General features: G+C 41.8%; 1 protein-coding gene across 2 annotated transcripts in view; it reads right to left on the reverse strand.

The window, feature by feature from the left end:
• Positions 1-12,697, reverse strand: part of LOC139532552 (transmembrane protein 131-like) — a 31,359-nt gene extending 18,662 nt beyond the window's left edge. Inside the window, exons 1-8 of one of the 2 annotated variants that reach the window (XM_071330311.1) lie at positions 12,492-12,697; positions 11,247-11,308; positions 9,982-10,022; positions 4,161-4,229; positions 1,924-2,044; positions 888-1,004; positions 386-589; positions 54-204 (exon numbers count right to left, since the gene is read on the reverse strand). In XM_071330311.1, coding sequence (XP_071186412.1) covers positions 54-204; positions 386-589; positions 888-1,004; positions 1,924-2,044; positions 4,161-4,229; positions 9,982-10,022; positions 11,247-11,308; positions 12,492-12,615 — 889 coding nt within the window. In that variant the 5' untranslated portion in view covers positions 12,616-12,697. The remainder of the gene's footprint in view (positions 1-53; positions 205-385; positions 590-887; positions 1,005-1,923; positions 2,045-4,160; positions 4,230-9,981; positions 10,023-11,246; positions 11,309-12,491) is intronic. The other variant, XM_071330310.1, reaches the window with a different exon arrangement.
• Between the last annotated feature and the right edge of the window lie 702 nt (positions 12,698-13,399).

Genomic DNA, 13,399 nt, shown 5'->3' on the forward strand with positions numbered 1-13,399 from the left:
GAGGCGTTGCTATTGGAAACATATGGTGTGAGGCATTGCTATTGGAAACGTACCCGAGGTGACCTCCACCTCTACAGGCAGGATGATGAACTCGTCCTGGTTGGAGGCGTTTGTTTTGATTCTGATGAAGGCCGTGTGGTTGTCTGCGTCTCTCGACGAGAAACTGGCTCTCATCACCCCCTTCGTCTCAAACGGGGGAATCTCCTGACAACCACACAGGAAGAAAGAACAGAAAAGACATGTTTAGTCCTTCTATTCAGGGGTCAAGTAGTTGCCCAATTAAAATTCCGTTCTGGTCAGGTATTTGTCTCAATTCCAATTCTAATGGTGTAGAAGTAACAGGATAATAATCTAACAGCCTCCGACTGTCCTGATCTATACACACCCACAGATGGTGCGTTCCTCCCTGCTGCCCTGTGGGGAGCTCCAGGTGCAGGTCTCCTCCACTAGAGTACATCTCCACTACCTGCAGTGGCTCACTGTGTGGGTTGTGGATGTTTATGAGTGGAGAGAAGCTGCTGTTGACTGGGACTCGGGCCCCGATGAACGGCCGCAGCCTGTAGGGGTTGGGGATGCCCACACCAAACACCTGCAGGGGATAAGACACCAACAACATGAGACTCATGATCTACAGCAGGAACCTACAGCAGGGACTAAGACTGAGGATCACAGTGTCAACTGGTTTCCAAGTGGCAGGCAAGGGAGAAAACCAGCAGAAAATGCAACCCACAAAGGATCCTTATATACAGTGTCCAGGAACACACCTCCAGTAGACAGACATATTACAGAATTATTAGTATACATAGTGACACATTATGTAAACACTTTATGATTAATTATTAGTATAGATATGACATGATTCCTTAAACATATGTATTCATACACACCTGATATGTAAACACTCCATGATGCGAGGTATTAATAAATAAAGTATTCTCTACATTTCCTACTACTCGAGCGAGGAAGACCACATCAAACGACGTATTCCCCCCTGGTGGAATTATCTACAGGGAGAGAAGAGAAGGGATGGGATGAATTAACTGGAGAGAAAGAATACAACAATTATCCAATCAAAAGATTGGAATCAAAAGGTCAAGCTACTTTTGGAACTGTAAATGTAACCAACCAATTAAGATCAGTCTTGGGTGTGATAAAGCAGTAAACATGAAGATTCTTGTCATGATGCCATAGATCGTTTTATAAGATACTGGAAGACAGCCAGACAAACAAATCTCTTTAACAATAAGAATTTTTAAAGACCAGGTGGAAAGAGGGCGTATTTTGCTCCAGCCAACATGCTTCCTTATTTGACTTGATTTTCCTGCTCTACTCTCAGGACTCAAACATGCTGAGCAGCAGTCACACCATTCACCATCTCCTCTGCTCAGGAGTGCACTGGATTCAGAGCTGTCATGAGTTTTACAATTCAGTTAAAAGGCCCAAGATGGCGGAATGTTGACAGTTGAGCACGTGCCTCTTGTTTTTCGAAAAGTACAAAACCAGCACATGATACCCATAACAGCCAGGTCACATGGTCAGACTGACAGGCAGGGGAATCGGAATGGCCGGATAAATGAGCCTCTGTCCACCGACAAACACAGGGCTTATTCTTTCAGCCTCTGAACAAGCCATGCGTATGCCTGTAGAAGAGGACACACCTCAAGACAGGAGACATTGGCTGTGTCCCAAACCAAAAGGAAGCTAGCTGCCTACCTGCCTGATGCCTACCTGCCTGCTCCAAAAGGACTTACATTTGTAGCTAGCACTTTCCTCAGTAGGTGACTGACATTTAAGATGAAATTGGTAGGCAGCATTTAAAGGTGCCTTGGGATTGTGACACGCTAATTTTGACATCCTGCCTTGAAATGCTGCATCTTTGTGGAATGGGACACAGCCATAGGGTTATACTTATTAGCTACTCACCCTGTTTTGAAAGAATGATGCATGAAAATGTGCAGTTGTTGCTGATATAGATATCAAGCTTATTTCCTCTGCACTAGGATTGTGCAAATAAACTTTCTCCATTTTTGGCATTCCAACAGGCCTGGGAACAGGAAAAGAAACAATGTTGTGAAAGCTGTCGCACAAACATAGCTGTCGCACCAACATATAGCTGTCAGAAACACAGCCGTCAGAAACATATAGGCCTAATGGGGTCAAATGGAGTCTCAAAGAAAATCAGTTTTATTTCCATTTCCTTGTCTCTCCTAACAGATGTTGATAAAACGATCATGCTCCAGGAGGCCTCTTCTCTTAACTGTGGAAATACTCAGCAGATAAGAGCACGTTTAAAACGTATCAATGCCAAGTTGTCAAATGATCTGAGAGGGTGATGCACAGAATGTAAATCTCAACAAAGTGACAGGAAGAAAATAAACAGAATAGTTGATGGTTGAATTTGTCCCATTTCACACATGTCTGTATTATCAAATTGTATTGGTCGCATACACATATTTAGCAGATGTTATTGCGGGTGTAGCGAAATGCTTGTTAAACTAGGGCTGAGCGATATGGCCAAAATATCATATCATATGTTATTTTCCAAATTTTTGACAGTATTTTATGTTTTTGATTAATAAAAGTTCTACATTTGCTTTATGAGTAGTGTGTGACCCTACGGTTGCAACACATATATTCTAAATTATTTCAATGGGTCTTTCTCCATTCTGATTGGTTTATACTGTTCAATTCAACTTCAACCTAAAATAATTTCCAGCATTTCCATCAACATCTGCATTTCCTGGACTCATTTGAGATCATTTCCACACTGCCATGATATGGGCAAAAATACTAGGCCTTATTTTTAACCAAATGTTGCAATTGTGAATTAGATCAAAACACTTGGGTGAACTTTTAGAATCATGGGAAAATAATGTTTATTATAATTCTATAGTTAGAATATAAATAATAGTGGGCACTTTGAATACAGTGTTGTTTGACATGACAACAAATGAAAATGCCATGGACGAGTTATTGTGACAGGGTAGGAACCAAAGTGATGTTCAGTGTTTCCTTGGGGACCCTATAATCTTTGGCTACATTAAATCTTTATTCATATAGCCAACATATTCATTCTTTGCCTATTCCTCTTTGATTTAGAAGATACTGTTGCACAAACAACATGCTGATTTAAGCCTCCACCAGTACTGGTATCAGGCTGTATTAGCTAGCTACGTTTGCTCTGACTCAGTACTTTTATTAGCTGGCTAACACGATTTAGCTTAAGTTGCTAAGAAAATACAAACTAGCTGTTTGCAGATGTAAGAATCAAACAAATAATGTAATTATAGAACGCTTGTGGATTTATATTAAGATCAAAGTGGCAACATCGTTGGCATCAACATTGTTGCATATGCTGCGTTGACCATGCAATCTGAACGAAAGTGTCGTGGTCAAGCAATAACAAATGCACTCCTTGAGTGACAGGGGGTGGGACTAGGTCTGTGTGGAAAGCACCATGGAGAGAGAGAGGAGAGGGATGACTCAAGTAGAGGAGTAAACTATAAAAATGGACGTTACACACACACGGCGTATCACATTTAACAAACCAAACATTCAAATACAGTTATAGAAGGTAAAGTGAAAACCCAAACCGGTCTGTGCATAAATACCGGTATATAGTAAAATACAGTCTACCGCCCAGCCCTATGTTAAACACGTGTGTGTCCACATGTGTGGAAATGTGTTTTTGTTACATATCCCAACTCTCCCTGAGACACCCTCGGAGAGTGGGGTGAGACACCCTCGGAGAGTGGGGTGAGACAGCCTCGGAGAGTGGGGTGAGACACCCTCGGAGAGTGGGGTGAGACACCCTCGGAGAGTGGGGTGAGACACCCTCGGAGAGTGGGGTGAGACACCCTCGGAGAGTGGGGTGAGACACCCTCGGAGAGTGGGGTGAGACAGCCTCGGAGAGTGGGGTGAGACAGCCTCGGAGAGTGGGGTGAGACAGCCTCGGAGAGTGGGGTCACGGCCAGGGTCTGCCATTATCAACGGCGACCCAGGAGCAATTAGAGTTAAGTGCCTTGCTCAAGGGCACACTGACAGATGGTTCACCTTGTTGGCTTGGGGATTCGAACTAGCTACCTTCACGGTTACTGGCCGAACGCTCTAAGCACTAGGCTACTTGCAGGTGTATCTGTAGGTAGAGGAAGTTAACTCACTGTTCATGGAAGTCCAGCATTGGCGGCTCAAAGCGTATGGGCCTGCTGTTCCCTCTTTGTAAGGGTGAGCTGTGGGAGAAAAAAGAGGAACCATAGTGAGGAAGAGAAGGGAAACAAGGACGACTTTTCATTAATGCTGCAGTCCTACTTCCTATTGCCTAACATGTAAAAAAAAGTGTGTGTGTGTAATGCAAATCAGGTTAACATGTAAAAGCTCAGGGCAACCGCCAAAACAAGACAGGAAACCTGCCAAACCCGCTTTGCAAAAACAAGTGATCTACTGCAAGGTTGTTTCCCCTATATCATTTTGACTGACTATGAGTACATATTGTAATTCCCCCAAAAATAGTTTTTGCAAAGAAAATTGAAGTCAGAGATATGCATTAAACAGATGTCATTGCATGTGTATTCAGCTCAGACAAACAAGATATTTCCATGAGAAACAAGGCACCCAAAAGGGAAACCGCTCCCTGCACACGCCACAGACAGTATGACTTCACTGAACAACAAGTATAAGCCGACAGCACACAGGCAAGTCATAAAAAGGTGTCACTGTGGATCCATGACCAATGTTATGCAATGTCAGGAACTCACTTGCTTCTTAAGTAGGAGTGCAACAAGGAATATGTTTTATTATTCCTTGTATTCCAAGGCCTACACTTGGAATACAAATTAATTCTATGAAGTCATAGTTGTACATTACAACTTAGTTGTGCTACTACTGTGGTCTTGTGTGTTCTAAGAGAGCGAGGCGGAAAAGAACTGCACATGCTCTTAATGTCGCTATGGGAGATTGACCTTCAACTGGGTAAATCACACACACCCCTCTGTGTGTATGGTTGTGTGTTTACAGAGGAGCTCTACAACCAACCAGACCTCTCTCAGAATGACTCTTCCACTCCTGCATTTTGCAGCGTTTATAATTGTGTTTGAACATACATTTGCAGGTGGCGAACAATGCAGACGGTGTTCAGCTTATATTAATTGTAGATCATATTATTTAGAATGTAAACAGAGGTAGATTCCCTGTAGTTTTCCCCCTATAGCTTCAGAGTACAAACAAAGCCACATCATGCGTTGTTTAATGGTCATAATGGGCCACTGACTGACTGAAAAAGGCCCCCGTGGAACAGTCAATCACTCGAAATTCTTGAGGTTTCAAAATGCAAATACTAGGACATCGCTTTTCTGCGTGGCGTGCATTGGCCAACTTCTGATGTAGACTGAATGTTTTTTTAAGCAATGTCAGCAGATAGATAGATGGGAGGCTTGGCGGTGTTAGTTCGCCGTGGGTGGAGAAGAGGTGCGACGTTTAGCCTATAAAAATAGGAACAGATGCATTGTCAGTCAGCATCGTGACTAAAAAGCCACAAGCCATTTCCTGTTCCAACTAAGCAACGGAACAACGCAAAAGTCTCTTCTGCATATTATAGAGATTGTCTAGAGAACTTTAAACCTGCTGAATGCTGGCCAGGGGATAAAGTGAATCAGATAATGAATCTTCTGCATATTGTAGAGAAATGTAAAAGAAACCTAATGATACTGGCTGCTAGCCAGAAGAGGTGGAACCATGATAGACACCTATTGCATTATATATAATAACTGGTGTGACGTCTAAGCAACGGAAAGACAAAAATTAAACGGAGAAAGGTTAATAAAATTAAGAAAACAGATTAACCACGTGTTACTAAATCTAATCTTGGCCTCAACATGATGCTGACTAGACAATGAATAACTACTATTTACAAGCTGAACACTACTCATCATCTGGAGAGAAAATACATAAGCCACTGTGTTATTTCATGCTTTTGTGGTCAATCAGTCCTTGGTGTTGTGGACAGAAACCTCAAGTCAAAGTGAAAGGAAAATTGCCAGGCTTGCATATTTAACTTGTCTAGTTAAATACAGGTTAAATAAAAGTTAACCATGAGGGCTCTTTCAACTGAATCGAAACTGATCTAAATAGCCAAAGCAGAACTTTGCTAAATTGCTAAATCTGTAGTGCTGGAAAAGTTGTGTCTTGATAAACCATTTGTGAGATAATCTTCAGAGATTAATGACGAAGAGCAAACACGGCATCTCAGCTGTTAGAAACAGTAGACCAGACACTCCGGTGTAATAGAACAGGCACCTGCAGCCGTACCAGACAATAACCACAACATAAGGCTCTTCTGAGCACCGCCTGCATCCTCATACACACATGCTGCCTTGGAGTCTGGACATTGACCTTCATTATCAAGTCAGACTTTAAAAAGACACATGCATACACAAGACACAATCCATTCACCACCTTGCTTTTCCATTTGTATTGATCTCTCAATTGAATTCCTTGCTCTTCAAGCAATTCACGTTATGCAGAGAGACCATTCAGTGCCATTCCATTTCATTTTATAATTAAATTAATTTCTATACCTTTGGGACATCACTTCCTTCAACTGGGTTATACCAACTTCCTCCAATCTAAGCACTGGTTTAACCCAACACTTCTAGATAAGAGAGCTATAAACATAATTGCCCTTAGGGATGTTTACACAAACAATGGAGAGGAATCAAGTCAACTAAGAGGACAAAGGTGAACAGAGAGGGAGGCGTGAGGGGACTCCATTGGCATCGATATGAGCTGTTGCTATTAGGGCCTATCAGAATGAATACATAAAAAATAAAATGCAACATGGGGGGGAAAAAAAGGTGTTGGTCCCATGTTTCATGAGCTGAAATAAAAGATCCCAGAAATGTTCCATACGCACAAAAAGCTTATTTCTTTCAAATTGTGTGCACAATTTAATTTACATCCCTGTTAGTGAGCATTTCTCCTTTGCCAAAATATTCCATCCACCTGACGTATATCAAGAAGCTCATTAAACAGAATGATCATTACACAGGTGCACCTTGTGCTGGGGACAATAAAAGGCCACTCTAAAACGTGTAGTTTGTCACACAACACCCCAGACGTCTCAAAGTGAGGGAGCATGCAATTGGCATGCTGACTGCAGGAATGTCCACCAGGGCTGTTGCCAGAAAGAGAAATTAACATTAAATTACCATAAGCGGCCTCCAACGTCATTTTAAAGAATTTGGTAGTACGTCCAACAGGCCTCACAACTGCATTCCCAGTCTGGTGAAATCCATATATTTGGTCCAAATTCATTAATTTAAATTGACCGATTTTCTTAAATTAACTGTAAGTCAGTAAAATCTGAATGTTGTGTGTTGTTCCATTGTCATATAATTGGTACATTAACTATCAACATATGATTAAAAATAGTTATCCAGATTGCATTTTGCCAACATGTGTGTGTGTGTGAGATATATATATACACACACATACATACACACACACACACAGAGTACCAGTCAAAAGTTGACACACCTACTCATTCCACCTACTCAACAGGTGTGCCTTGTTAAAAGTTCATTTGTGGAATTTATTTCCTTCTTAATGCATTTGAGACAATCAGAAGATAGCCCTATTTGGTAAAAGACCAAGTCCACATTATGGCAAGAACAGCTCAAATAAGCAAAGAGAAATGACAGTCCATCATTACTTTAAGACATGAAGGTCAGTCAATCCTGAAAATGTCAAGAACTTTGAACGTTTCTTCAAGTGCAGTCGCAAAAACCATCAAGCGCCATGATGAAACTGGCTCTCATGAGGAACGCCACAGGAAAGGAAGACCCAGAGTTACCTCTGCTGCAGAGGATAAATTCATTAGCGTTAACTGCACCTCAGATTGCAGTCCAAATAAATGCTTCACGGAATTCAAGTAACAGACACCTCAACATCAATTGTTCAGAGGAGACTGCGTGAAGCAGGCCTTCATGGTCAAATTGCTGCAAAGAAACCACTACTAAAAAGACATCAATAAGAAGAGACTCTCTTGGTCCAAAAAACGCAAGCAATGGACATTAGACCGCAATGTCTCTGTGAGACGCAAAGTAGGTGAACGGATGATCTCCGCATATGTGGTTCCCACCTTGAAGCATGGAGGTGGCGGTGTGATGGTGCTTTGTTGGTGACACCGATTTATTTAGAATTCAGGGCACACTTAACCAGCATGTCTACCACAGCATTCTGCAGCGATACGACATCCCATCTGGTTTGCGCTTAGTGGGTCTATCATTTTGTTTTTCAACAGGACAATGACCTAAAACACACCTCCAGGCTGTATAAGGCTATTTGACCAAGGAGAGTGATGGTGCTGCATCAGATGACCTGGCCTCCACAATCACCCTATCTCAACCCAAATGAGGACTGCAGAGTGCAAGAAAAGCAGCCAACAAGTGCTCAGCATGTGGGAACTCCTTCAAGAAGGTTGAAAAAATATTACAGGTGAAGCTGGTTGAGAGAATGCCAAGAGTGTGCAAAGCTGTCATCAAGGCAAAGGGTGGCTACTTTGAAGAATCTCAAATATACTTCGATTTTTTTCACACTTTTTTTGGTTACTACATGATTTCACATGTTTTTTCATCGTTTTGACATTCTCTATTATTCTACAATGTAGAAAATAGTAAATACTGAGAGGAGATCCCTCTGTGAAACTTACTAAAACTCACATGATCCCATCCACCATAATAGTCTCTGTTAGTTTCAGAACAGATGAAGGAGAGTGAAAAAGGTGGAGCGAGACACTTTCAGACCAAATATATTCATGTGAAGGAGCCACTAAAGCCCTGGAGAGAAGCACTCAAATATCCTAATCAAGGCCTGTGCTTTGGCTATTTTTACACCAAAACAGACCTAGGGCACACACAACGTCATGGGAAAGAAACCCTGCTGATGTTGACAATCGCCACGATGACATGCTGTACTGTGGCCTTCCACCCCATCCATGTTTTCTGATGTGGTTCTCATGATGATCTGACCAACTTATTATGTCACGCCACATGTACTTCTGCCTGATGGGCGTGTGCCGCCGGTGTGGAGTGCACAGTGCAGATTTAGTTACTTTGTGACCCTAGCACAGAGACACAGATTGCCAAACAATCCCTGGAAGCCTGTTTAGTTCACCTGTGTGTGTGTTTACTTAAGGAAAGAGACAGGCCTCTGATCTGGAGAAACCTCATTGGCTGAGGGTGACGGTTAACCTGGCCTGAGGAATGTAAGGCAGGACACACACTGATTATTCAAGAGGATTAACATGTTTCAGACCGGTTCTTCTAAATGCCACCAAGGTTAAGTGTAGCGAACTGACACTTAGTTTGGCTGAAAACTTCACAACCGAGGTCTTCACAGGGTGAGACTTTATGGAATCCACTTCTCTCTTTTAACGATGATGTCTGTCCACATGCTATGTAAACCCAGTCCCCTCCTGATGTGATCCTAACACTGCCTTGGTGCAGGGGGGCTCTGATTGAGCCTCCTGAAAACTCTTAACATCCCTCCACTGTCTCCATAGTGACTAGGACACACACAGACCCACACCCTCCCGTCGTCTACCTCCAGTGAAACCCAGCAGCCAGCTCCACCTCCCAGCAGCCAGCTAACCAGCCCCACCTCCAAGAGCATGACTATGTTGATGGAAATGAGAACAAGGTGTGGCAACCGGAGGATCAGTCTCCAACGAACCCAAGCCGCTACATATGGAATTGGCTAGCAGCCATAAAAACTCAGGCATAGATAAGCTGAGTAGAGATGTGATTCTAATGCCAGGGTTTACCCTCCCATTTAGAGTCTATCTATCTATCTAGGTACAACTGGTGTTACATAAGGACGTTTAATGAATTAAGTGTTTACAGTCATTGTGGCCTGCAACAACAAATATAGTTCTCTCAGAGACAGTCATAGGTGCATTCAAAGATAATAAAAAAATATACATCATACCTTTTTTGATGATATGAACCCAGGTGAAGGTCAGGCTCTATCTGTAAAACAAAGAAAAATCCTTGTCAGGTAACCATCAGATGAGCAGCAGGCGATCTTCATAGCTCTAGTCTGATATGACACGGCTCAAAATGTAGGAACAAAAAGAAAGTTACCCCACTCCTAATGATATCATCAGAACAAACAAACCAGGTCTAGATGCAAAAAGTCGTAGGCAAATAAGTAAGACGTGCTGGTGTATGCAAATTTGAGCAGTACTGACATGATGTCATTTTGTTTTATAACAGCAGTCAAACTGATGTGTTTCCACCACAAAGGCCTTGTCTGACACCCATCAATTGAACCCAACACTGGTGCCCAATTTGCATTGGATTCAGAATGTGCTGTATTAACTCTATATCCAACTCACTGCTAATTGAAAAATCATATTTTGCACTACAGTGATTCAAGCATCAAAACCTGCAAAAGCTTAACGTCTCTGACTATGGACCTCCTTCAATCAAACGGGCCGTGGCCATGTTTATGCAGCATCTCTATTTACACAACTACTGCCCTTGTTCATCTAGAACCATTTAACCTGTGAAGTGGTGGCAGTCTACCTGTTGTTTCTTACCATTCCCTCAACTTTTTTGCAATTCTGGGCCTATTTGATCATAAAGAGGGGATGTTTATCTATTATGCAAACACTCCACAGGGGGTTTAAATGAGTTGAGCCCTCAACTGCTCTGTTAAGGCCAATCAGCACAGGTGCTCAGGTGAACAGTGGTGGAGAGAGGAGGGGTGACTGACTTTCAGAGCAGTGACATGTGGGATGGACAGTGGATACAAAGATGTGCTGACCCCGCCGGGCCGACCAGAGCTAGCTAGCCTCTATAACAGTGACATGTTTGTAAACTATGATATCTGGGTAGTATCACTGTCAATAATGTCCTTTTGCACATCTCACAGAAGTCCTGTCTGTCATTTGTCTCATCTGAAACAGTGAACAGCACACAACCAAGGACACCTGATAAACGCTAACCACAGACTATGTGGGTAAAAATACATATAGCAGAGAAAGTGAAAGTTACACCTTTGAGAAGATAGTGACCTCATCTTAATTTTTACAGCGATTATATTTGATTTCACAGGCTGCTATTCACCTTGTGTTTACTGAGTAACTACAGAGTAGCGTGATAGTGTGTTCAGCTGTGCATGTTGTATAGGGAGGGTCATGTGCCTGTCTGTGGTCGCTAGGAGGGGAGTGTAAGGAAACAGTGTCTTACCTGCAAGAGGCCTCCCTCACCAAAGTGAAGTACCTCTAAGATTGTGTCTGATTGGATGAATGCTGTGGAGACACAATTTGTCAACAGTTATTAAAAGACCCCCACCCATAATTACATTCTGCAGGATGTGTCAGAGTTGACTTGACAACTGTAAACAGAGCAGAAAACAGATGAAAATATCCATGTCTCTGCTATTATTTTCAGTGCATTCCTTAAACATGTCATGATTATGTTCAGCAATGCAGGAAACAGCCAGACAGGAAGCATTTCAACTGTGGCATTTAAACTCAACCCACTACTGCTTCACACATTGAAACTGCTGGTGGAGACAGTTCTCCTTTTTGCCCTAGCTATAGGCTACATTTTTGTTTTTCAAAGTTACAGTTCATTGGATATGGGAAGGTGTACTAGGAAACGAATGCTTCCCTAAACAACTGTAGCCATCTAGCTAGCTACTGTGATGTTGAATCCTAGTGAGGAATGGGCTTAATTCTGACTGTATGAAACATAACGTTACTAGGATAGCTAGCTAGATAGCTTGTTAGCAAAGCAAACCACTAAGAAAAAACGCAAACCTGCTAAATAAACACACCTATGATGAGTAATCATTTCGTTGCACTGTACTCCAGTCCATGATGTATATCATGTGTAGCTTATATGTAAATGACAAATAAATGAACTTGAACTTGTCGGTCTTGACAAACTAAAAAATACCACTTATTTCCTGGTTTAAAAGAACAGCTAAACCAGTGTGACAAGCACTAACGTTAGCTACGTGAAGGTTGATGACAAGTTACTCAGGACTAGCGATAGATATCCAAAATGATTACGTAAGCAACCTAAATTCAGGCTATTCAGTGAAACATGACTGGAGCTAGCAAAACAATTGAGCTAGCTACGTTAGTTAGCTACCGTTACCGCTTGAAATCTCAAAGGCCACTTTAGCTAGCTTGGCTAACGACGTTACCGACACGTTAAAGAAGCGACTGGACTGGTTAGGAATGTGTGAATATATTAGATAACTAGTTTGGTCATAATGCAACCAAGTATTACATTTAGCTATTGAGCCATGTCCTTTACTAAGTCCAAATACAAGCCGACACCCCCCTCAATCACTGGACACCTTGGCTCTAGTCTTGAACACAGGCTAACGTTATGTCGTTAACGGTAGCTAAGCTGGCTAGCTAGCAATAGTACACTTGCTGGCTAAATGTAGCGAAAAAAATGACAACTAAAAATACAAACCTTGTTTATTTGCCTGAGCTATATGAAAAAGTGCAAAAAATAAAACCCGAAGATATCCGAAACAAGACGTTTTTCCCCTCACTGGCAAGTGAAGGAAACTCGGTGTTCTTTCTGCTTGCGCCATTCTTCTGCTCTGACTGCATCACTATGATCGTGTGCTCCTAGCTATAAACATTGAGCGCAAGAACTGGCAAGCAGTGACACGAGGAAACTTTGTGGACACTGTGAACGGTGCAGTTGGCACTTGGCAACAGCACAAGAACAAATACTTTGGTCTTTGCCCCTCGACCTTATCACACGTTTTAGTGTTTTTACATCCTTCATTTCTATTTTCTATTTCACATGCAACAGTCATACAAGTTATGTTCCATGTTCATACATAATATTTTTTATCAGCAGTTCCAAACTTCATAGATTTCTCTCTTTTTTTAAATTATAGGAGTTAAATGTTTAACGTTTAGTTAAGACTAGACAGGCGCTATGTATAACGTGTCTTTATTCTATTAGCAGCCACCATCTCTATCAGTTCACATGACAGACAGGAATTTATAGACACAGGTCAGGCATTACTAATCAATTATGAATATCTGATAATCATCCTTACGCTTTGCGTTTCATTAATTAAATTGATGGGTGAAAATCAAGTGGAATAATACATTTCAACTCCAGAGGGCAGCAATGCTACATAATTTCTCACTCAAATTTCAATATCCCAAAATAAGGTTAGCGAGAATGGGGAAAAACACACTCACAATATATTTGTATGACCCAAATGACACCATAACCCAATGACACCATCAAATCCAAGTTATAATGTATGACACACTTTAATACACTAAGTAAATGTACCTCATATCATGTGTGACTCCTTCCCTGAGTTTATTTGAAGGGAGCAACAATCAGCATGC

Source organism: Salvelinus alpinus, chromosome 10 (genome assembly GCF_045679555.1).
Source record: "Salvelinus alpinus chromosome 10, SLU_Salpinus.1, whole genome shotgun sequence".
Lineage (NCBI taxonomy): Eukaryota > Metazoa > Chordata > Actinopteri > Salmoniformes > Salmonidae > Salvelinus > Salvelinus alpinus.